General features: G+C 48.9%; 2 protein-coding genes across 3 annotated transcripts in view; one reads left to right on the top strand and one right to left on the bottom strand.

Moving 5' to 3' along the window:
- Positions 1 to 25,438, bottom strand: part of CACNA2D4 (calcium voltage-gated channel auxiliary subunit alpha2delta 4) — a 123,163-nt gene that overhangs the window by 27,556 nt on the left and 70,169 nt on the right. The window lies entirely within an intron of this gene.
- On the top strand, positions 868 to 23,675 carry LRTM2 (leucine rich repeats and transmembrane domains 2). 2 transcript variants are annotated; one of them, XM_053942560.1, is made up of 5 exons: positions 1,086 to 1,125; positions 12,565 to 12,701; positions 13,231 to 13,392; positions 17,289 to 17,879; positions 19,337 to 23,675. In XM_053942560.1, the coding sequence occupies exons 3-5, from the start codon at positions 13,326 to 13,328 to the stop codon at positions 19,789 to 19,791; spliced, it is 1,113 nt and encodes a 370-aa protein (XP_053798535.1). In that variant the 5' UTR covers positions 1,086 to 1,125; positions 12,565 to 12,701; positions 13,231 to 13,325; the 3' UTR covers positions 19,792 to 23,675. The 2 variants fall into 2 exon arrangements, with proteins under 2 accessions (XP_053798534.1, XP_053798535.1); XM_053942559.1 differs by lacking the exon at positions 12,565 to 12,701 and having other exon boundaries at positions 868 to 1,125.

Below are 25,438 nucleotides of genomic sequence, written 5' to 3'. Positions count from 1 at the left end.
AATCCCAGTGGTGGTAGTGGGCTGGATTTGGCTGCTTGCTGCATCCCTGTACCAGCAGGCGATGTCAGGGAGGGCAGGGAATGCCTGTCACTGATGGATGTCACAGCACCTGACACACGTACCTATGGCTGAACACACTCCCTGCTGCACCCAAAATTCAGGGGAACAAACTGTGGATCTTTCACCCATTCCCCTCGTCCCAACTACCCCCTAACAGCACCCCTCAAATTTCCCCATAATCCCTAAGGAAACACACACAGGGCTGTGCTGCCCACCGTGCCTCTGTTGTCTCCCTCTTGGCTGCACTGGTGGGAAGGGGGTGCCTTTCTCCCAAGCCCATCGGGTTCTCCCCTGCTGTCTCCCCATCGCTGCAGCCGCTTGCCTCGCTTCTATACAAAAGCCAGCGCTCGTCCCCTCTCATCCTGACGCCTTTCTCTCTGAGTTTATTGTCATCAGCCGTAGCAGGGGAGAGATGGAGGGAGGGGAGGAACTGTTCAGCTCGGTGCCTTCTCTTGTAACCTGTGTCTGACCAATCTACCTCCTCAGGGGCTGTGGTGAGCTCCTCCCGCCATGGCATCTTCTCACCCCTCCTCGAGCCCCTCGGCTCCTGGCACCCGGAGAGGGATGGCAGCAAGGGGGGGATGAGGGAGAGAGAGGGACTGACAGCAACAGCCCTTTCTCCAAGATGCACTGAGAGGAATGAAAACCTCCCGAGCTCCTTCCTCTGGGTGTTTGGGAGCAGATCCTGCCTGCCTGGCGGGGTGACTCCTCTGCACTGTCTGTGCGCGTTCCTGTGCGTGTGCTGCTGCCATCGCAGATGTACCCCCAGCTGTCACTTCACCGCGCACAGTCGCTCCCTCTCTCGCCTCTCTCTCTCTCTCTCTCTCTCCCCCTATTTATTATTTACGGAGGATTACAGTCCCTTTCCCACGCTGTCATCTCGCTGTGCGGCTCCCCTGCCCTCCACGCGAGGCCAGCAGCTGGCTAGGGAGGGCTCCTGCCAGCTAGGGTCCGCCAGCTGCGAACAGAGGCACTTTCTGCTGGATTTGCTTTGGGATTGTACCGGCTTCAGAGAGCTGGGAGAGCTGCTATTCTCACAGGAGGGTCCATTCCAGCCTGACAGAGGTAAGTAAAGACGTTTCCCTTTTGTGTTTTTTCCCCATTCCCGGCTAAGCGAGGTGAGTGGAGCTGCCCCCCAGGAAGCGGCTTCCCCGGGGAGGGGGTGGCAGGCAGGGGCAGCACTGCGTGCCAGGCAGCTCAGCGCACACGGCTCCCTTGTGCGAGACTGAGGGCAGCGATTTCTGCCATACGGCGGAACGGCAAACCTGCTGCAGAGGTCGTTCGTACTGGTCCCAGTCCAGTTTCAGTGCAGGCAGCCGGGAGCAACTTCTCCCAGCTGAGAATAGCACCAGCAGCTTTCCTTGCACCACAGGCGGCTCTGGTGCAGCTTTGAGGCTGAGAACTCGGTGCTGGGGTGACCCCAGAGCGGGCAGCTCCTGGTGAGCCCTGACTTTTGTCCGCTCCTCGGGGCTCTCAGGGGGGGTCAGCATGAGAGGTGCCACTCTCCTGACTTGTGATGGCTTTGCTGGCTATCATTTTGGACTCAGCTGTCTCAGTAAGAACAACCTAAAATGGAGAAGTACGGACTAAAATCGAAGAGGTTCAGCACTCAGTGCACAGCTATAGGAATGGAGGGGGGGTGTGTATGTGTATAAGTGCGTGGGTGTGTGTGCTCATGGACATGACCACAGGACATGAAGTGAAGGATGCCAAATCACAAGTAGAGCCAAAAATAAGTCCCGAGTTGCTTTCAGCATCTCCACAGGCTGAGCCTGTGATTTCTGAACTTTTAGGTGGAAGGCACAGCACTGAGGGGGGTACGTGAAACACAGCACAGAGAAGCTTCACAGCCTTTTCCAGCCCTGACTGGGAGGAACAGGTGAGAATGAGGTCCCAAATGAGCTGAGGTGAAGCACACTGTGGACAGGAGCATATATATGTCAGCGTTAGCCTGTGTGTGTGTGTGTGTGTGTGTGTGTGTGTGTGTGCATACATACGCATGCACAGACACGTGCACACACACACATCCCACACAGGGCATTCTGCCCCCTTCTCCTCCCTCTGCCTGACCAGTTTATTACTGTCCCTGCATCTCCTGCTAGTTAAGAGCAACATATTAAACTGGAGCTCTCCTGATCTGGGGAGAGAGGATGTTTGAAGCTGTTGCTCCAACCAGGTCATGACCAAGCTGGGCCCCAGGCCCACCATGTGGACTCTCAGGATGTCAATGTGCCACATCCAGCACAGCCCTGAAGGGAGTGGCAGTGAGCAGGATACAGCACTGCTCTGCTGTGGGGGTCTGACCTGCTACTCAAGGGTGGAGAGAGAAATCAAGATCTCAGTTGGGGAAGGACCGGAGCTGCTGCTATTGCAGGAGAAGGAAACCCTTAAAAGAGAGGGGAACCCTTAAACACAGACAGCAACTTGTCCCAAAGCAGGGTACCTTCCTAGCAGTGAGGAGAAGGGAGCCTTTCCAGAACTGCAGACCATTTTTCTTCTGAGCTTTGTGGCTCAGATCTGTTGGGGGGCAGGGGTGGATCTTCCTCTAACTGCTGTGGGCAAGCAACATTTGCAAGGGAATTATTCCACATGAGCGAAAGGCTTGCGGGAGTTGTCTCCCTGTCAGACATCAGTGCTGCCTCTGTTAGTGCATCCTGTCCACTTGGAGGAATGATGGTAAATCCTGAGCAAAGGGGCAGTTTGCAAAGAGAAAGGGAGGAAGCCTTCTTATGTAATTTTTATACCAGATCATAGCTTTACCCTTTCCTCCAGCAAAGTGAATGTCACATGCTAGCAAGGTGCACTCTCAGCCCAGACATCTTTAAGAGTCACTCCAGCTTCCTGCCCTTCCTCTGGCTTTTTTTAAAAGCCTGATGCAAAAAGGATTTTTTAGGCTCTTCTGCACCACAGAAGCCTGATGAAGGCCAAGTTGTGTCTCAGTAGGGCTGGGAGAGTCAGCACGGGGCCACAAGGATACCTGGACAGAAGCATTCAGGGAGCAACAGAGGCTGGAACAGGATGAGGAGAGGTTCAAGCCGTGGGAGGGCATTTCTGGGTAGTTCTTCGGTGACTCTTGCCTGTTGCTGAGTCAAAAGACAGAGCAGGCAGTTTCCTTCACTTGCCATGTTTGGTTACAAGCAGCTGCTTACACTGCTTGACAACTGTCCCAGTCCTGGGTGGCTCAAACCATAACTCAGATGACCATACTGGGATGCTCCGGCCAGCTGGGTAATGCCTCAGCATGCTACACCATGGCACACGCTCAGTTCTCCCTGGAAAGAAGCAGGAGTGGGAGTTCTGGGATGTTCCTCCTGCTGCAGGGAAATACCTTGTCACACATAGCCTATTCCTGCTGTGGCTTTACCGAAATGATGGCTCACAAAAAAGCTTTCTGTAATTGAGGGGATGATAACAGCAAGAAGATGTGCATTTTTTCCCTATAAACTAGTTCAATTCCAGGCTCAAGAGATGGAAGGAAAAGTTGCTTCATCTGTGAGGGGTTGGATTATGTGAAATATATTATTCATACTGCAAAAACAAGCAGTTGAAAGTTAGGAAATACTGGTACTGGAGGCAGCGTGCCACTTGTACTGGGTTGCAGTCCTGACTGGTAGGATGACACACCGTATTTTCATGAGCTGCTTCATTCAGGGTACTTGGCTATATGGTGCTCAAGGAGTGAAGCAGGGGGCTCTTTTTGTGTTTTTTTGAGTACTGCAAAATGTGTGTCTCTTTTATTTGTTTACTGCCTGCCAAGCAAGCCCTGCAGGCAATACATCACTATTCATTGTCTTGTGGTGTTCTGAAGATGTTAGCAGCTACAGTTGCCTTGTAGCTGATGATAGAGAATTTATGCTCTTGATGAGGCAAGAGAGAATGGTCGTTTTCCTGGCTTTTGAAGGGAAAAGAGACTTCCCCTTTTAGCCACACAGGGAAGGAGCAGCAGGTGCAGGGCAAGGGCCTGGGACCTCTTGGCTCTCATGGCTGTTGAGTCCTCGAGATTGTACCAGTTTGCTGTCTAAGCTGCCAGCATTTTGGAAAACAGCTGTGAGTGTTCAGCAGTTCTGCAAAATGGCCCCTAGGGTCTCATGTTGGGCACCCGCAAAATTAGGAATGTACAAACTGTGGCCTCCTGCCAAAACTGTGGTTTAATATTTAATTCTGACCATATAAAACAAGCCTTATTTATTACAACATCCTCATTGTTAGCCTGAGTATCATGTGTCCTTTGCACTGAGTATGGGACAGGGTCCTGTGAAAAAAATAAATAGAACTTGGTTGGGTGATCAAAGGCAGTGCTGTGCTGCAAGTGGCTGAATGAAGGCTGGGCAAGTATAAACTCACATTTAACTCCTTGACTTTGCAAGCCTATTTTATCATAAGGCAATTTCCCCCTTCTTTTAATGAAAATAATAAAATGGTTTGCTCATTATATTTTTATGAATGGGAAAACAAGAGACTGTCTATTATTTATGCCCTGCAATGCCCACACCCATCGCAGGAAGGACTGATACTGAAATTTACAGCAAAGCCACACAAGTCAGAACTTCTTGACTGACTGCAAGATAAACTTGGAAGTTTTTCTTGGAAGACATGCCCTGCTACCACGCTCCTCCTCACTTCAAGGAGGCTGGGAAGATTCCTTCCCCATGAACCATGCTGTCACACAAGGAATAAAAAAGCAAGACCTCACCCTGAGTGTGGAGGTGAGCTGTTAAAGGCAACTTGGCTTGGCACTCATCTCTTGGGCTTCCTTTCCCCTCCTGGTGAGACTCCCTAGTGCCAGTGCTGCCCAAAGCAGGGTGTGGTGCTGCTGTGACTTTGCTGTGTGGGGGCAGAGGGGCTGAAGGTGGGCCCTGCTCTCCACACCACTTCTCGTGATTTCAATGGGATGTGACTTTGCCATAAAGGTATCTCTTCTGTGGCTGCAAACCCTCTAGAAAACTAAATTCACATCAAATTTGCAGACCTCCCTCAGCCTCAGAAAGCTCTGCAGCATGAGGCCGTGATCTGTGTGCTAACCCAGATGCATCTGAAGATCCTGGCTGGAGCTCTGGGTTGCAAGAGCTGTCACCACATCTTGTTAAGCTATGCACAATGTTCCCAGCTTGAAAAAAGCATAAATGTGTCCCAGGGATCTGCAGGCACCCCTGGAGCTGAAGGCACCAGCCCAGATCCCATGCAGTTTGTGTGGACTTCGCAGGGTTGCCCCTCTTGGATGCTCTGGGAAGTGATGGAGGGCAATGGGGCAGCAGAACAGCTCCAGGCTCTTACAGGCAGCACCAACAACCTTGTGCCACAGTGGGAACCAAGTGAGACAGATCTCTGCAACTCACTAAGGAAGAAAAAGGTCTCCTTCAGAGTCCAGTACAAATACATTGTGTGGGAATGATGAGAGTCAGCCTTTCCTCAGGAGGCTTGCCAGGAGCTATGTGCATGCTGGGCTGATCCCTTTATGATAAGAGCTCAGTGGATTTTTACTGCCAGCATCTTGTGCTCTGCCCCACCACTGTGCAGGCCTGGATGGTCCCTGCCCCTCTGGACATGCCCAGGGCACAGCCTCGTGACACCTTAGTTAAGTTCTTCCATTTTTCCAGTGTTTTCTACATCGTCTCTCTCCTCCTGCTTCAGCTGCCAAAGTGACAAGCCACTACCCTTGCAGCTCATTTTGGGAGCCTGGCACCCAGGGAAGCACAGCCAATGAGGGGAGTGAGGAAAAGGGGGAGCAGCCTTGGTGGCAGCAGTTCTTCACCATGCTGGCTTCTTCACCAGAAGAAAGAGTAACAAGAGTCAAGCATAAGGAAGGCCAGTGAGCTCAAAGGCCCAGAGTATTTCAAAAGGCAGGCAATGAAAAAAGCAAAACCAGTTTTTGGGCTAATGCAGAAATGAATGATGGGAAACAAGCAAGTGTGGGGCATTTTGTGTGCAAGGGATCACTCAGGCTTGCAAAAGCTTGCCTCATTTTTGGAATGAGAAACAACAAGGAGAAAAGGGTCAAGGCTGAAATGCCTTGACCCCCCCATAAGACAGGGGTCTCTTTCTATTGATCTGGAAGCCCCTTGATTTGGCAGTGTGGTCATGTTCAACAGAAATCTAGCCTAGCGTGCCAGGGACAGAGCTTATATTGATTAAAAACTTACATTTTCCTATCTTGCTGCTAAACTGATGCACCTCCATCTACTCTGTTCATGTAAATGTATCTCTTATCTCAGACAGGCTGGCATCTCCCCTCTTAAAGATCTGCTGCATCCTTTGACTCTAAGTACGAGAGCCAGGGAAGGTACTGGGCCATGTTAAAATTTTTGACTCCTCAGAGAATCCTTCACAAATGTGGGCCCATACACACCTTCCTTCTTGAACACCACCCAAATAAAAACAATAAAGAGAATACTTTGGGATTCAGAGCACCATCCAGCCAAGAAGTGCAGAAAATACCTGTGAGCACAGTAGTGATGGGAATGAGGACCAGAGAACCAGGATTCTCCCATCAAGCTGTCTTCTCTGCCTGCAACCTTTTCCTGGTTGTACCACCCACCCACACCCCCAGGGTAGGCTTGCCAGGAAGCAGGGAGCAGCATTTTAAATGCCAGTGAGCTGGAGGATGCTCGTGGGGTGTAGAGGAGGAACTGGGAGCAGAAAGGTGCCTCCCTCAGACCTGCCAGGGCAGGAGTGGCTGCAGTCCTTCTGTCAAGGGACTGAGCGAAAGGATTAAGGGGCTGAGCTACCACTTACCATGGGATTAACCCCTGCAGGAAATTAAAGTTGTAGGGAAGGCTCTTCACTCCACAGCTGAGAGAATGAGAAAAACTGGGATCGGGATTAGAACTGGCAGGGCTGGTGACAAGCCACCACCCACAGCCAACTGTTCCCGGCTGGATCAGAAAATGTTATCTCAACCTTCATGTAGAACCCCCCTCCACATCTCACTTGGTTACCAATTTTTGCCAACAGTGTGAGAAGAACAAAAACATCACCCTGTGGCAAGAAAAAGAGGAGGAAACTGGGTAGTCAGCTCACGTGTCCCTCCTCTGAGCCCCTCTCCCACTCCCTCACCCGCTTCCCTTCTCAGCTGCCTCCGCTCTGCAGGGAGGAAACATGCACGTGGTCTGTCGCGTTCCGTAATACTTGGAGAAGATGCTGGCACACACATGGCTGGATTTCTTCCTGTCAACTGCCCCCTCAGCTCTCCTCCTGCTGCTGCTCTGGGCCTCCTCCATATGCCACACTTTCACTGTGCTGGGACTTTCCTGTCACTCCTGGCTGGATATCCCGCTCTCTCCACCTGCTTCCACAGCTTCCTGAGGAATTCCACATCTCCACAGCAATCTGGGTCTTTCCCAGCAGTGCTACCCTCCCTGTCTCCCCTTCCTATGCTCTGTATTTCTCAGAGGATTTGGTGAGGCTTTATGCCCTTGGTGTTTCCAGCTCCTCCAGAATTTCCCAGTCTCATTATTGTGCATTGGTCAGGGAGGCTTGGGATGTAAATAATGTTTTCTGCTTAAGGTATGGAATGAGGAAGAAAGAAAACTGGCTTCTCTCTTGTTTTTGCCACAGGCCTGTCAGGAAACTTTGGGAAAACCTGGCCAAAAATCTTTTATTCTGTGTAACTTTGATAAGGCCTACAAATACTCTCCGCAGGACAGGACAGCATTTACAGCCCCAAGTGCAAATGCTGCACTTGACAGCTCAGCTTTGAAAATCCTGAGTGAGTGGGGAACTGATGTGGACTAATGATGAAGTATCAAAAGCAAGGCAGCTGAAATTTTAGCCAGCCAAAATCAGCAGCCAGTTTTACCTGGATCATAGTTTACCCTTCCATAAAATAGGGATAAAGTTGATCTCTCTTGGAGGGTCCTGGGGAGGAAACATTTTTTACCATTGACACATTTGCATTTCAGAGGTGCCTACAGTGCCAATCCAAAAATCAGAAGCTTTTTGACCTTTTCACATCACAGAGAAAAGAGTGATGTTTTTATTCACATCAGGCCAGGAATGTGGCAGAGTCCCTTACAAGACCAAGTGGGTTTTACACTTTTTCTACTTGCTTTACAGCTTTCTGTATGAGGTGTTTTGCTTAGCTGTGATTGATCACTGCAAGTCAGAGGGCACTATTTCTTCTGCAGCTGGGTTCCTCATATGAATTTAAAATGTGTTTTCCATTGATTGTGACAGCACAACACTACTGGATCTTGAACATATGTGTTAATAAATCAGCAAGTGCTGCAAATGAAGCCCCCAGCTCTTCAGCTTGGAAGCTCACTGGAGCAGTGACACACACTGGATGTTTCTACAGCATTGCTGAGCTTCTCTGAGTGTTTCTGCATTCCAAAGAGACGATAAAGAGAGGCTCCCATTGAGACAATGTGACCTCTTGGGATTGAAAATTTGCACAACTAACAGGTCTGTTGGGGGACCTGAATGGGTGAGGTCTCCATGCCATCTAAAGCCACTTGTGGGGTGGTAGTCAGGCCACACAGATTATGTGTCTCTGCTGCCACTTGCCCTGCCAAGGGCAGGTGAAGGGATATGCACAGAACAACACGTGTTAGTCACTAAATGCTGGGGTATCACTGTCCCCCTCCATTATGGGGTGATAGCAATAAAACATGAATCCTAAAAGAAACAAGGAAAGGGAAAGGAAAGAAGATAATCTCCTTAAAGCGTCCTCCATGCCCTCCCTCATGCTGCTGCTTTTCTGATAAAGGCTAAAGCAATTCAGCATTGGAAAGGGGAAAGGGACTTTGCCATGAAGGAGAGTGTGGGGGAGGGATGAAAGTCTGTGCATACTTTCTGATAATTTATTGCTGGCATCTGTTGCAGTCTCTGCTACCTACCCTTCTGTAATATAGGTCACCCACATGTTCTGCCAGTGCTCATAAGCCAAGCTGTTGACTGAATCTGATCCCTCAGCCATGATCCAAGGGTTACTGCAAGGGACTTGGAGAGATAATCAGAGACAGAGGTTGCTAGGCTCTGTTTCTGACAGTGTCTCATCCCAGTGACACAGTCCCCTGTGTCTCTAGCCTTAGTGCTGCTGTCTGGAGAATGGGATAGATTTATCCACCTACCCAGAGCAGAAGCACTACTGGCTCTTACCTCAGCCTTACTTCTGGGGGTCATTAAACACAAAATAACACCATCTGGCAGCTACAGTAACAGCCATTCATAGAGCACATGGCATGCTTTGGATAGAAGGTGACACAGAATTGGGAAGAGTTAGTAAGCCAGTATGTGGATACAGTAAGTGGATACAGTAAATTGAAACCCTCCCAGCCCTTCTACGTGCTCCTTGGGACCCTCCCCACAAAAGTGAGGGCTTTGGAGTGATACTGCAAACGTTACTGGTGTCTGGGCACAGAGGAGCAGGCACAAAGCAGGAATAGTGCCTGCTGTAGTTTTTAGGCCCTGGCAAGTTCTGTGGAGTCATTATAATCCCCTCTGCATCCCCCAGTAAGGTTCGCTGTTCAATCTAATTAGGGGAATCCTCATTAGAGAGTCCTCTAGAGTCTGACAGCAGGCCAAATGTCCAAGTGGCACTTCAGCTCGGTGTATTTTTGGCCACTGGAGCCCATGGGCCAGAAACAGATGATTTCATTTTGTTGCTTTGAGCTGAAACTAAAGTAGTTGTCTTTTGCTGTCCTATTTGAAACAGTAATAGGAAAAGGCCATCACCAGCCCCACAGGCGACCCTGTTTTCTCAAGAATGTGGAAAGACATTCAACTCCAAGCACACAGAAGAAAACTCTGGCCACTGTGCCCCATGGATAACAGGGCATTCAGCTGACAAGTTGCTCTAGGGAGAAGGAACCATCTAGAAAGCCCATGAGAAAGACAAATGCCTGGTTTGTGGAGACCTTGGGTGACTTCAGAGCGTTCAGAGCTCCAGCAATGCTGACCAGCCTTGAGCCTCCAAACCCAAGCAATGCCAGGCAAGCTCAGAACAGATGGCATGGTGCCTCTCCTGTTGAGATGGGGACATACAGGGAGCACTCCTAGGTATGGCAGAGTGCTCACTGCTGGAAAAATCCCTGGCTGTCAGGCTGAAAGCAGCCAGACACATCTGGTGCTGCTTTGGAGAGGCTGGAGGTGTGGGCAGGTGCTATTTGCCCCAAGATTACACGTTCCCAGTGCTGTACTGGCAGTGAGTGCAGTTGGCCTGGCGCTCTGCAGAGCAGAAGGCATCTCTTGGGCCACAAGAAAACTGCTAATTAAGTCAGAATTCAAGACAAGTCAGAGGAAACCTTTAAAAAAGAAACTCTTAAAAATCCTCTCTGCCTTCTTGCTCTCTCCTGACTGTGGAATATTAATCACTAAGGGTATAAAGTTCTTATGGGCAGTAGATGCATAGGAGAAACTGGGTTTTTTTCCTGGATCTTTGGAATTAAAATTTCTCCATGAACATACTTCTTCAAGGTATAAATGCAGAAGCTCATTGACCCTCACTTTTCAGCAGCCAAGAACTTCTATGTATTCCAAATCTACTGCTCTGCCACCTGGGCATATGGTATGCTTGGAGAAATAGGCAGCTTTGTGGAAGACATGGAGGTTAATAAATAAGGGTTACAGAAGAGTCCCTGGAACATGTGCAAGCCCAGCTCCGTGCACACATTTGTAAATGTAAGCTAGGTTGGTGACTGTGCATTTGTACATGAAGGTAGCTGCTTTTAAGACTTGGAAACACGTGTATGAGTGCACACAGGGTGGCTGCTATCTATGGAGTGGGGAGTGTGGCATATATGTGACATGCTTTAAAATAATCTTGGGTTTATCAAGGCCCCTCCATCTCAGTGCATGTTGCAGTGCAGGAGACTGACATTAAAGCCTGAACAGGTGTTAATCACTATGCACTGTAATAAATTCTAAACATAGGGAAAAGGCTTATTTATACATGGCTGCTCCTCCCACCCTGCACTCTCTGCTTGAGCCTTGGTGCTGCCTGAGGGAAAGAGGCGCCCGTGAGGTACCAGAAATGAGTGCTAGAGCTGGACTTGCCCTGCTGGAGCAGGAGGAGCAGGGTGGAAACCCTGCCCCCGTCCCTGTCCTCATGCCCGGGTGTGCCAGCCCTGCCCTCGGCCCCCATTGTTGCCTGGGGACAGCTTGGATGAATTGCACAGAGCATGGTGGGAGAGACACAGCAGTGCATGGCCTGAGTGGGGGCCTGGGCTGAGGGGACACAGCAGAGGGAAACCGTGTCATAAAGCACCCAAGGAAGCTGGTTTGGTTTTTTTGGGTTTTTTTTTTTTTTTTAATTGCTTAGCCCCCCTAATTGGAATGAAGCCAGCTGATACAGATGGGGTGTTACAAAACAGAGCCAAAAGGCAAGAGCACAAGGAACAGAGCTATCTATAACCCTGACAAAGTTAGATGGAGTGAAGGTGGGGAAGAGGGAAAGGCAGAGCATGGCAGGCGGCTGCCCCTGATGCTGAGAGCAAGGACGTGATCATTTGGCAACAGGATTTGGAGCTGATCGACTGGCGCTATCCAGCAGGCAGATAAGGCTCTGTGGCTGTCAGCTTAACTCTGCCGTTTATTCCAGTGCTGTAGGGAGTTAAATAGAGCACACGGAAAGCCTGCTGCTGGGGAGTGAAAGTCAAGGAGGGAGAGGGAAGGAAGAGGCTGTAATTGGGCAGTGTCCGGGGAGTCGGGTGGAAGTGGCTGCAGGGAGAACCCCTCCAGGTAAGTGCCTGCAGCTTTTCATCCTCCTTTTCCATATGGACAGGCGGGGACAGGAGACTTCAGGGGTGGCATTTAGGATGGAGATGTTTCTATGGGGGAGGCTAAAAGTCTCCTCGGTCAGGTTGAGAGCAAGCACCAAATGGGGACAGCTATTTGTTGCAGCTTCTCCTTCAGTGGGAACTGCAAAGAAAGGGCTCCAGCCCAGACTGGGGAGTGGGGGGCTGCAGTGGATGAAGGTTGAATTGGTTTCTGTACTATGAGAGGCATTTGGTGCACTGGCATTTAGGTAAACGATCTAAATAGCCTTGCAAATGTGCTAGCCTAGGTACTGAACCTGCTCGTAATTTTCATCAAGATGCTAATTTTAATATTTCCCGGTGGTTTATATTCCCATATAAAATAAATCAGTCTGGGAGCCTGGGGGAGGGTAGGCACCTGGCACGTGTGTGGGGAGAGTGTCCTGGTGGCAGTGCAGCACCCAGCTAAAATAGCCGCCGTGGATGTTGTCAGAGCCCCTCAGAGGGGATGGAGGATGGCTCATTTCTGTCCTCTGGTTGAAATGTGACCATCTAACTGCTGCTGTGACTGTAGGTGGCACATCAGAGAGTACGCAGGGGGACAGAAGGGTCTGTGGTGTTTTCATTTTTCCTGCCTCCTTGTATCTAAAAGGGAAGCGGGAGGGAAGTTGAAACCTGTTGTCAGTCACTTACTGTCAGGGGAGAGTTTTATGGTCTTTGGGTTTCTAATTAGACTGAGGATTTTTCCTTCTACTAATTAAGATGCAATTCCTCTCTTTTCAACACTCCCACTCAGTCTCCCCCGCCTCAGGTCCTTCCTTCTCCTTCTCCTCCGGGGCTCGCTCGCTCTTCAGCTCCTGCAGTTGCTGCAGTGGGAAATCCCCAAGCTGAAGCTGTGCTGCTCTAGCCACCACATCCATTTTACCTTAAAGCAGACAGGAAGTGCTGGTAGGGAATACGGCACGGGGGGGGGGGGGGGGGTGGGGGCACGGGTGTGGTGGAGTGGGGGGAGGAGGAGCGGGGAGAGAAGCAGCTTGGCAGGCGCTGGTGCCCAGATCTCAGCGAGCCTGAGCCGTGCGTCAGGCAGAGGATGCACAGGTGGCACCAGCCTGCGTGGAGGCGACAGGAATGAGCCGGAGTCGGCTGCCCTGGCAGGGTCACCTTAGCAATTCATCATGTTAACCTTGAGCATGAAGCTAATGTAGCTACCATAGCAGGCTATTCAAGCACAAACTTCTCTCTGGCACTTAGGTGAATCAGGTTTTATTTCTGCACCGTGAGGTTCAAAATGAATTAATGTTGCGCCTTCAACACACTGCGCCTCCTGAAACACCCTCCATTTCTCCTCCAAAACAGAACTGATGCCTCAAAGGCAAAACACTAATTGGGGAGGGGAAAGGACAGCACTCAGCACAACCCTGTGTGCTACATCCAGGGAAGTGAATCTCATCTGCTTGGCTCTGCTTTCCCTCTACAGGACCTGGCAGGCAGGCTACAAGGTCATTCCTTCTCCCTTTGGGGCCCTGTGCCAGGCTGGCTGTTGGATGTGAAGACACGCTGGAGAAGACCACAATGCTGCCTACAAGTGCTGGCCACCCGTGGAGGAGCAGGTTCCTCATGAGGTGGCAGGAGGCTTGTCGTAAGTAATGCCTGCTCAGGTACCAACTACAATATTCCTGTTTGTCAAGGGAATGGGAAGAAAATAGGTCACATCAGGGTTAAGAACAGGGGAGAGGGACAGCTAAGAATGGAGATGTTTGAACTAATTCCTGATTCCTTTAGAGGCCAGGCTAGCTGGGAGGGAGAGTGATATTCTAAAGCTGAAGATGGGCTTAAAGTGGGACAGCGAATGATGATTGCTTCTGAATTCCAGTGGGCCTGGCAGGTGAGAAACAGCACGACAAACACCATCGCACAAAGATCCACCCTGACCATTTCTCAAATCAGTATCCTGTGAGCTGCAGGCTCCTCTCTGTGCTTGGGGTTTTACACAGGCTGCTGAGCAAAGCTCTTCACAGCAAAAGTCATAACAGATTTTAGAGGGAAATGCAGGATGTGAAGGCAGAATTCTCCTACTGGGCACTGCCACATGTGGTGAAAATCAAGGAGTAAATAAAGAAGCTCTCTTTCAAATTAAATTGTAAACGTTCAGCCTGTGCATATTCCCAGTGGGCTGGGGCAGCTGCTCCAGTACCCCTGAGTGCAGAGCAGGCACTGCTAGGGTGATGTGGGGCTTTGGGAATTTATCTGTATCTCAGAGAAGTATCTGGAGACCACAGCAGAGTAAAGGGGACACTTGGAGAGTGTCCCTCACTACTGCATGCCCAGGCACCAAATAGGTCTGTGGTTTCCCTTGTTCCAGTCCTCCTGGTCACATTTGGAGCTGCAGCTATAAGAAGCTGGGGGAATTACTTCCTTCTCCAGAAAACAAACATCTTTGTAATCCATCCTCACAGACTAGACTGTGTAAATTATTTATAATGAACGCTACTGAGTCTTGACTTAATGTGATATACCTGGATCATCTTTCTGCCACCTACTAGAGTCACCAAACACCCCACAAAGTAACTTGATCTTCCCTAAACACAAAAACACTTACTATCCATCCTCCTGTAGGGCTGGAAGACAGCTTCAAGTTCTGTCTATTGCTTCCCTGCCTCTCTTTCCTGTAGAGCTTCATCTTAAACCAACGCAATGAATTCCCTGGCCTCAGCTCACATCCTCATGGATGCACTTCTTGCAGGGAAATGAAAACGAGATCTCTTTTCTGTATGATTTTAGTAAAATATTTCCAAAAGCATACAGAAATATATGGATAACAACAAGACATTTTTGGCATATCCTACATGGCTGCAGAAGCTTGGCATAAATCCACTTCCTGAACATAACCACAGCCAGCTGCCTGAGGCTGTTCCTGCCAGCCACTGCCAGCATACACACTGGTGGAACCCCACAGCCACCCAGTCGGCGCCGCAGGCGGCCAGGCATTCTGAGATAAGCCCTGAACAGAATGCCACCTGGATAGCATTACACATGGGCTGCTCTTGCCTTTCTTGGTGTACAAAGCAGCTGTTATCTCATCATCACAGCTGCCAATCTATTATTAATACTGGGCTTTTGTTAAGCATCCAGGAAAAGATGGGGTCACTTGAATGACTCAGTGCTCTTTCCTTTCCCCACTGTAGCTCCCATTCTTTTAATTCCCTCCCTACAACAAAAGTGTGACATATTCTGAACAGAATTAAATATCAGCCAGCCAGTCAGCACCTGTACTGCAGTAGTCCATAGGCTATGATTTATTTTCATGGCAATTTCTGTTGTGGGCTCCAGCCTCTGCATGACAAGAAAGCACAGAGGTGGTCTGGGTAAATATCTGTCTTACATTTCCCCATAAGGATCCATAATTCTCCTTAAAAGAGCACATTTATTGGCATGGCCTGGGCTGATGTACACCTGAGATCTCAACTGCAGGATAGTAAAAAATTATTGAAGAATTCCGAAAGGCAGACGAAGTAAGAGAGAATTGATATATTATTTCTGAACATTTATCCCTTCATCTTTAATAAAGTCATATAGCTTAGGATTCAAATGGGATAGTTCTCCTTAGACTACCAGTCCACAAATCTGCCAGTTCTCACAAGGATCACTGGGAACACAAAACTTGCCCTGTGCAGGGTGACAGGGTTGGAGTATGAAGGCATAATGCTGACAGAAGCACAGTTGCTATAAAGAAATGGGCTGTGGGTCAGATTAAACTCTAGAGAGTGGCACAAGGGAAGAAAGGAAGAGCAGGCTGACTGCAAAGCTGCTCCAGGCAGAGCCTCTCCACAGCATGGGTCTCCTTTGGCTCCCTCTCTTGTGGGCATTCTTTTTACAATTTCTTTAGGATTAAGAAGTAAAACACCTGCTTGTTGGTTCCTTGAAGAAAAGCAGGACAAAAGGACCTGACTGCCAGTTCAGGAAGGCAAGACAATCAATGCATCCCTTTAGCTACCATTCACCCCTAAAAAGACTCTACCAACCCAAGTGACTGCCTTCTCTGAAGAAAAGTGAGAAAGGGAGAGGACAGGCATGATGTACAGACAAACCTGCTTCAGTTTTAGTCAAATGCTCAAACTTGTCACCTTAAAAACTGCGAGGGAGCTGAATTTGCTTCCCACATTGAAGAATAGTGGAATTCATTGTGCGATCTCAATTCCACAAAAGGAACTAAGATGAAGGATGCAAATGTTTTACATAGTCTGCTTAAACATAACTCCCACTCCTCTAATGACAAGCAGCACAAAGCTTGCTTTCTTGCTGATAATGCTTCTTTGTCACAAAAATGAGAGTTTGAAAAGCCACTGGCTCCCAGGGAAGGTTGGTAACTTGTGCCCTGGTGCCACTGGCAGGATCTGGACCCACGTCTGGAATCCACAGCAGCTCTAAAAAATGCTGATTTGTGATTTGTCCAACCTTGAGATAGTATAGGAGAAAGGGTGTGTGTATGTGTTAACCCTTTTCCTGACACTGCTTTTGTCAGTTCCCAACGTACACCTCTTTTCCTCATTCCCTTGTTGTGGGCCATTTTGGTCAGATGTGGCTTACACTGTTCTTTGCGTGTCTGTTGTCTGCCCAGCTGGTAACCATGATTCAGGGTTCACCCCATGATTTGCACAGGACTGTAGTCCAGAATGCGTCCAAAGTTCTAAATAAGAACAATTGCTGGATCTGTACTCAGTTCCCACCTCTAGATGGGGGTGGTCACTGGCCACTCAGAGATACTTTTGGGGTTGTTGCTATGGGATTCAGAAACTGTTTTGAGAGCAATGGCAAGTACCAGGTGTCCAGTGATTTAGACTCCTTGTTACATTTTAGCAGTTGTCTTGATCATCCCTTTGTAATGTAATGTAATTAATTAAAAAGTGGACACAAGGCTCTTATGACACACTGTGAATATGATAAGTAAACGATGCCCTGATTTAGTCTTAGATCTCAGTCTTATCAATCACAAATATTAGGATTCAAACTGCAGGAGCACACCTGAAATGTAGATTGGTTTATTTTCATTTTTCTTAAAAGCTTTCTAATAATATGTCTGTTTCTGAAAAATTGGAACTTTTTAAATATACCTGGTCCCTCCTGTCTCTATGCTGACTGTTCAGAAAGAGCTGTCCTTTGTCAGAGGTGACACCTCCCACCATTCTCTGCTCCATTCTCCTCTGCCAGGTACCAGTGCTCCAGTATCTGCTGGCAAAGTCCGCTGGGATGCACTGTTTGCAAAACAGCGCATCCCAAACGAAGTCCTGAACTTTGTTGTGAAACTGGAGGGATATTTACTTGCTTGTTCCTAAAAAAGCAGGCTAAGAGGAAAGTCATGCTGTCAGGATGCAGGCCAGCAGTAAAGGAATGTAGCTGTGAGGAAACTCATTACACTGCAGGGCATTGCAGCGAAGAGCCCTGCTGTGAGGGTTGTGTTGTAGTTGGTGGCGGGTGAGGATGGGAAAGCACTGATCTAATCCATGCCCTCTTCCTTCCCCGCTTTTCACCTTCCAGTGCTTGGCTGCTGGCTCTCATTATGTGCTGCTGAGTCCTTCTTTGCTTGTCCTTCCTCCTGCAAATGTAACAGTGGCAACCTGGAAGTGGACTGCAGTGGCTTGGGCCTCTCTTCCATTCCCTCAGACATCCCCACAAACACCAGGACCTTCCTCTTTCTCAACAACAAACTCAGCATCCTGCCAGGAGCAGTGTTTTCCAACCTCTCTGCTCTACAGAGGTTGGATCTATCCAACAACTTCTTGGACCAGCTCCCTCAGAACATCTTCAGTGACCTGGGGAACCTCACAGAGCTCCAGCTGAGGAACAACAGCATCCGGGCCTTGGACAAGGACCTGCTACAACACACGGCCCTGCTGCGCCAGCTGGATCTCTCCATCAACGGCTTGGCCCAGATTCCTTCAGGCATCTTTGACGACCTGCCTGCTCTCCGCTCCCTCTCGCTCAGGTCCAATCGCCTGCAGAGCCTGGACAGGGTGACCTTTGAGCCTCTAACCAGCCTGCAGCAGCTCCAGGTTGGGGATAACCCCTGGGAATGCGACTGCAACCTCCGAGACTTCAAGCACTGGATGGAGTGGTTCTCCTACCGAGGTAGGTGCTCGCGTGCGGGAGGCAGGTGGAGGAGTGCTGGTCTTCCAGGAAAAGCAAGCAAAAGGCAGGCAGGCAAGAAACAGGAGCAAATACAATTGGCAGGTGAGGCTGACCTGATGGACAGGTTTCAGCCAAACAGCATGAGGACCCTGCTACAATTCAGTGCCACTGCACCTTCATATAGCAACACTGCCAGTCTGTGAAGTCCCCAGCAGCCCTAGATCTCCTATTTCCTTATTTTGTTTCTAATCTGAACTATTACCTGGCTTTTTTTCAATCTTGAGAGATGAAAGAACTTTCCTCAAGTAGAATTAAAATTTTAGGATTATGAATTCACCTTACTCTTTCTGCCTATAGAGAAGAAATGCTTTTCACACTTGGAAATAACCATCCCATTCTCTTTCTTAAGCTGAGAGAATTAGAAGTCAGATTTGGCTGTAAAGCATCAGGTTTGCTGCACCTTAGGAAACAGTGACACTTAGGAAAACCACTGCAACTCATATTGGAGAACCCAACCTCCAGCTCAAATTAACAAGCCAGGCCCCAAGTCAGACTGGCTATGAAATCATCATTTCAAACCGAGCAGTTTTTGACAAGTTTGCATTTCCAGATTTTCCTTGAAACACAGAAGACTAGAAAGGTACATGTCACTTATCAGGAATGCTGATGGGATGACATGCTTTCAGGAGCTGCAACTCAGAGAAAGTTGGCACATTTTACAGGAGTGAGGATTGAAGGCCTGACCTTCTGTTTCTGGAACCAACGAGTAGGAAAGGGTCTCAAATCATGCGGATAGCTGTCACATCCCTGCTGATCACAGCCATGCTGCAAGGAGATTATCTCTGCCTATGGCTACACTGCAGTCTGAAATATGCATTTGTGTGAGCAGAATCAAACAAGCATACGAGTGCCACTTTGCACTTTTTTTTCTGATTTGTTCTTTTTTCTTTCCTATCACAAAGTCAATGGAAAGCACGCAGACATAACTTTGCTTTTTTTCCTTTGCTTCCAAGGAAATTGCTCAAACTCACTCAAGCATTTCTTTCAACATCTGTCATTATTTTCACAGAGACGGATTAGTTGTCAGAAGATAGGATGTGTATCTGTTGTTTTTTTTTTAAAAGGTACAGCCTGGTCCTATATTTTTGCTTTAATTTCTCTTTTTCTAAAGTGGTTCTTCTGAGACTTACTTAACTCACTAAACAGTATGAGACTGACTTTAATGGTTTCAGAGGGCTTTTATGTCTTGGCCTATTCAGATATGCACCAGGAGCTCTTGTGTCAAACCCAACCTAGGCAGAGGCATGGCCAGCTGACATGGTTGAAGCTTCTGCAGGGAAAATACTTTAGCAGGTGTGGATGGAGGCCCATGAACTCACCCCAGCTGAGGATCTAACCCTGCTGTCTCTGTAGGGGCATGGAGCTGTGATTGACTCCTGTTATCTGTGTTGGAACAGGTGGGAAAATCGACCAGCTGGCCTGCACCTTGCCCAAGGAGCTGAAAGGAAAGGACATGCGGATGGTGCCCATGGAGATGTTCAACTACTGCTCCCAGCTGGATGATGAGAACAGCTCTACAGTGCTGGACAATACTGGCCCACCTTGCACTAAAGGAAGCCCTGCTCCGTCCAAATCTAAATCAGGCCCAGAAACAGAAGTGGAGCCCAGTGTGGGATGCCCTCAGAAACAGCGGTACAGGCCTGTGAGCGTGCGCCGGGCTATTGGCACTGTGATCATTGCAGGGGTGGTTTGTGGCATCGTTTGCATCATGATGGTGGTGGCAGCTGCCTATGGTTGCATCTATGCCTCCCTCATGGCCAAGTACCACCGGGAGCTGAAGAAGAGGCAGCCACTCATGGGTGACACAGAAGGCGAACATGAAGAACAAAAACAAATCTCTTCTGTGGCGTGAAACTGTTCTAGGAAGGAAGGGACAGCGATGAAAAAAGGTACCTGAGAGCAGTCAAGCATGGGGTCCTCCCAAAATACATCTTCCCAGACAGACTGTGCTATTGCTCCACTCACCCAAGTAGTGCAACATGCTTCTGGGGGGTCAGGGCACCTGGCTCAATTTCTTTTCCTCTGCCCCAGGCCTATTTTGTGCCCTTTCATCCTTGGGCCCTCCCAGACAAATAAAGTAGAGTCAGACCTCGAGTGCTTGCTGTGCCTCATGCCCTTGCACAGAGCTTCCCTCACATGCCTGCTGCAAAGGCAGCTGGCACCTTCTGGGACCCTGTGTCATCCTCTCAGCTTCGGTCCTGAGTCATCCTGTGTCCTGTCAAGAGTTCTCTGCAAACAGAGAGCAGCTGTGTGAAACCTTATGTGGGGAGCAGGACACCAGAAGTGTCCGTGCCTCACCGTTAGGTCACTGCTGTTGTGTGACACGAAGTTGCTGCCTACCCTACAAATCAGTGCTACCAAGATTACATCAGAAGGGAGGCAAGGTCCCTATGGTAGGGCAACAGTCAGTGGTAGATTTCCCTTCTCACTTTTAGAGGTGGAAAGATATCTATATCACCCTAACACACTGCCAGGGAGCACAGTGTCCCTCTTTTTGCTCCTGGCCAAGTCCAAACCTTTGAGCTGACACACACATCATCTGCTGCAGGTGCACAGGCACAGTCATCCTCCTGTACACACACACACACACACACTGACTCATTCTGATCCCAACACACACACACAGAGCCAGTCCCAGTTCCAGGCATCCAGGCACCCCACCTGCACATGCAGAGCTACCACTCATGCCCATGCTGACCTGCCCTCTGCATGCAGCCATGGATACATCCAGCCACTTTACCTTACCCTGACCATAGTAGCACATATCACCTTCTGCTTCAGACAAAAACATGCACACGCCACTGAGGAGTAAGAAAAACATCTCAGCCATAGTGCAGAGCCAGTGGGAACTGGCAGAAGAGGATGGAGAGAGGCAAAGTTATTGAGATTACAGCACCAGTCTGTGGAAATAAGTACACGGCATGAAAAAAAAAAAAAGGTGTGTTCTTATCTCTTTTATGTCTTCTCTAATAAATGGAGAGGGTAAGGATATGAAGCCTCCATTTAGAAATGTTTGATTGGCAGATCAGAAGTGGGTCATCAGGAAAGACTAGAGGAGGAGGTGGCTTAACAGGAGCATAAGCCGTGCTGAGAAGTGTGAGCCTAGGGGAAGGTGTCAGGGGAAGAAGTCACACAACCCAGGAGCTGCCATGGCTGGCACAAGGGCCAGCACGGTGTGTGGAACAGGGTGATGCAGCTGCGGTGACCAAAAAGAGTGGGCAGAGTTATGCAGGGTCTTGAGGTGAAGGCTGGAACCTGGAGCACAGTGTGGCACACGTGGGAGAGCTCAGGAAGGGTCTGGCATGGAAGGTAGCAGAGCCCACATGCACTCCCTTCACCATCACTGGGGTGTCCAATGACACCCCCAGCTGCACCTGAGTGTGCCCACACAAACAGCTGTGCACACTGCCACTGTCACGTAGGGTGACTTCCCCCAACCAGATTTTAAAACCCTCAGATTGCAGTGCCTCCTATTAGTCTGCAGCTCATTCTGACCTGACAGGGAAAAAAAAACAAACTGAGAGAGGAAAAAAAATGAAAGGAACTCAACATAAGGACTCATTTTGTATCACTGGAAGTGGGATAAAATGCTGTCTCCAGGGGAGAGCGCACATTGCCATGGTAACCTGCTCTAACCTGTCACAGTGGGTATTCCTGGGCGAGGAAGATGACACCGGAGGTCGTGCATCCACAATGCCTGTGGATGGTGTGATCCCTGCCATCAGGAAATAAGCTGGCAGCCAGCCCAGCTTTGCAGGGCGTTTCACTAGCAACCTGTGTTCAGAGCCTGCATGCTCTGCAGGTGGATCCTGCCAGGTCACATCACCTCTTCCACCTGCTCCATCTGAATCCCACTGCCGTCGGACATCTCATAGTCCTCCTGTTTGCTGTGACTGGATCCCTGTGGAAGCAATGCACACTGGCTCCTCACTCCTTCTGGTCCCAGAGAGGTGGCTGTGCTGATTCGGGGGCACACAACATCATTGATCAAAGCCTAGAGTGGCAAAATCCCTCCTGGACTACCCAGGGTCACCAGAGCCAAGGAAAAAGGGTGCTCTGGACTGTTTTAGCATGACTTCCCTTCAACACGGGGATGCGTGGGGCAGAGGAGGATGTTCTTCGGGGAAGCAGAAGACCAGGCTGCCACGAAGAACTGGGAGAAGCAGTCAGCCCGCCCACCAGTGTGCGCACACGCTTTCCCCCCGCTTCCATCACACTGTGGGGAAGAGGAAGCAAAGGAGGGGGGCTGTGAAATGTGAGGAGGAAGGACTCTTCCCCATGCACTGTACAGCCACTCCAACCATCCCATCTGCTCCAAGTGTAGCCCGCTCTGAAGGGCAGAACTGGTGCACTGCAGACTCCATATGCGTGTTATTGCTGTTCCACACTCCCAGCAAGCCAGACTCTGCCTGCTGGATCCAAACCTCTCCCCAGCCTCCCTCTCAGGGGAACCTCTCCCTTTACCATACTGGACTCCGCAATCATACTTGAAACGGGACTTGAGTCAGAACGGTATATTTATAGATCTATATTTTACTTGCATCAAATAATGGTGACATATTGCACAAAACAAATGGGATCTATATATGTGTGTGTGTGTGTGTGTGTATGTGTGTGTGTGTGTGTGTGTGTGAGATAAGAGAGAGACTGTTTTTAAGGGAATAGACTAGAGCTGAAATGAATGGGAAGAAGGTAGGGGACAATGCAGGGGTTGAGGGTGTGAAATCCTCCTTTTCCCTGCACCTTCTCTGTGACCTCCTCCTGCCCTGACCAATTTTTCCTTGTTGCTAATAATATTTTCTATATCCTGTGTTGTGGGGCTGGTGATGACCTTGCCCATCCTTTCCTTTTTTCGTTTTAATTTATACGGCAGAAAGTCTGGATTTATCTCAACCCTAGACAAGGGACTGCTATGTTTAGAAACCCACCCAGGAAAGGAGAAGACAGGGAAGGGGAGAACTGAGTGTTGCTGGGAAACACAAAGGCTGGCTATGAGGAGTCCCTCTGGAAAGCAAATACTCTGTTTGGCAGGCTGAGGACCTGTCCTTTTGCATGCAGAGCAGAGTAACTGGGCTCACTGGGAAGTGCCCTCTTCATGGCACTGTTTGCAAACAGGCTTTTTCTCCGTTCCCCAGCACGCCTGGAAATCAGGCTGCCCTGGTATGACTGAGCTGCTGCACTGCCCACAGGCACTGCAGGGAACACAGCATCCTGGGCGGGCAGAAACAAAGCTCTACGGGATGCTGGATACAGAATGAGACCCAGTGCTCCTTGTGTGCCCAGCCAATGGGTTCCTCTGGTGTGTGGGGACAGTGGCTCCTGTTGTCCCTACAGGCTTGGCTGGGCATGGGGGGAATCCCCCTGGATGCACCCTCTGCTGCAGGCAGCTGCTCCAATGACACACGCAGGTGCCTGCCCTCAGGAATGGGTCTTCTGGGGCCAGCAGGTCCAACACATGCCAGGGTGATGTAGGGCTGGCAGGGCCACCAGGAACAGCCCTCCTGTTCCCCCCACTCCCCTTCCCCACACATCCACCTCTGGGACAGGTAGGCACATCCCTTGCAGGGAACAGATGGCACTTGTAATTCCTTTTTCTTTTTTGTTACTGTTTGAGGGAGAGCGACAAGATTTTCTAAAATGATTGAATGGAGGTTTCTTTGGCATGAGACAGAAAATTTTTAAAGGTATATTATATTTCTGGCTTGTTGTTACAGAATAATAATAAAGAATGTATTTTCCTACGCTCCTTCTTGTTTAAATGAGATCTCTGATAACACCATTCACTCTTTCCCTATCCCCTGCAGAAGCAAACACCCCAGGGACGCAGCCAGCCAAAGGAGAAAGTCCCTCAGCTCCCACAGATGTATTCTTGTCTGTACACGAGAAGTTGGAGTGAGCGTGCACAGACACACACTATATCAGTGTAAGCCAGGGTGAGGCTCTAGGACTAAACACACAGAAAGTGAAGGTGAGACCCTAGATCTAGAAACACACACACAGAATGCTCCAGGGACACAGCCAGACAAGGGTGATTGTATAACAAGGATAAGATACTGTGGCAGTCAGCTCATTACATAAAAGTAGAAAGGGCCAAATTAATCCCTAGTGTAAGAATGCAGGAGCCAATGGAGTTATATTCAGGTCAAATTTGATTCCAAAAGCTTTTTTTTTTTTTTTTTTAATTAGAACATAATGTAACAAATAGGGAGCTATGGGTTCCTACATCTCCAGATTCCTGACCCTCTTGAGCAAGGTTATTTTGAAATGGATGGAAATTGCTATCTAATCCTATTGCACCCCCAAGTACACAAGCTGCTACCCCTAGAGCTAAAAGAGTCTCTCTACCAGCTGTTCCCTGGCTAGGTCTATCACACACAGCTAAGAAGTTTAAATTCCCCACTTGGCCACTTTCAGTGCTAAGCATACACAATTCATCACATTCCCTTGCTGTAAGAATAAGCTCATCCTGACGCATGTGGAACCGCAAAGGATGTTAAACCCCACCACGAGCAAACCCTTGTGCCACTCTACTCACACTGCTCTACTGAATCACCCTGCTGGGCTCAGTCTGATCTTCAGAGAGAAACTGGGAGCAGAACCCAGCTACTCTTAATCCGCTCACAGCTGAAGCATCTGTTCTGCTAAAAAGGTATGTGCTGCAGGAGAATCACCATTATTGTTTAATAGCATGGTGTCTATGACACATAGTTTAATCTCATTTTGCCAGGTAGGTAGAGCAGTGCACACAGATACTACTCAGAACTTCATATAATACCAGAAACACAGAGCAGAAAAAAAGCAAAGCCAACACACTCATCTGATGACTCTAGGCTTTTTCAGTTCATGAACTGTCTGGGAGCAGGCTGCGATTTTCTGCAATTATTTAATACAATTTGATTACTATTTGATAATGACCAATGTATTTGTCCTGCTTACACACCTACTCATGCACACATGTAACACCCTATATAATAACCATGTAATTCTGTACATATAACAGGTAAAATATATAAAACAGGATTCCTCCTCAGTATCTCGTCCATAAGCAACCCACTGTGCTGGCTTGAAGAGCTAGCACTGATTGGAAGCATGGGTTGGAGGGTCAGCTTCTATCCTCTGAACAGATAAATGCAAGTCCTAGCACAGGATTTCTGAGGGCCAAAAATACTTCCCTCCAAGAATAATGGGCAATACAACAAGCATTCACCAATGAATACAGTTACAGAATGAAATGCGAGTAAAAATAAACATTTCCTGCGTAATTCTGGGGTGCACTTTACATAAGTCACAGCCCTGGAAACCTGGGGACAAGGCAGCATCCTCACAGCTCTTCTCCCTTTAGAGAATGGGGGAAAAGCAGCCAACAAGAGCCAGATCTGTCTTTCCCACAGTTCTGCTGTGCTGCAGCCAGGCAGAGGCCATGTGCAGGGCACCTGGAGACAAAGAGAAAGCAAAGCATGATGCTAATAATAACTGTGCCTCGCACGGAGCTTCTGGGC

The sequence above is a fragment of the Vidua chalybeata genome, chromosome 5 (assembly GCF_026979565.1).
Source record: "Vidua chalybeata isolate OUT-0048 chromosome 5, bVidCha1 merged haplotype, whole genome shotgun sequence".
Lineage (NCBI taxonomy): Eukaryota > Metazoa > Chordata > Aves > Passeriformes > Viduidae > Vidua > Vidua chalybeata.
Note: the sequence above shows the minus strand (reverse complement) of the source record. Positions and strands in the feature narration are given on the sequence as shown.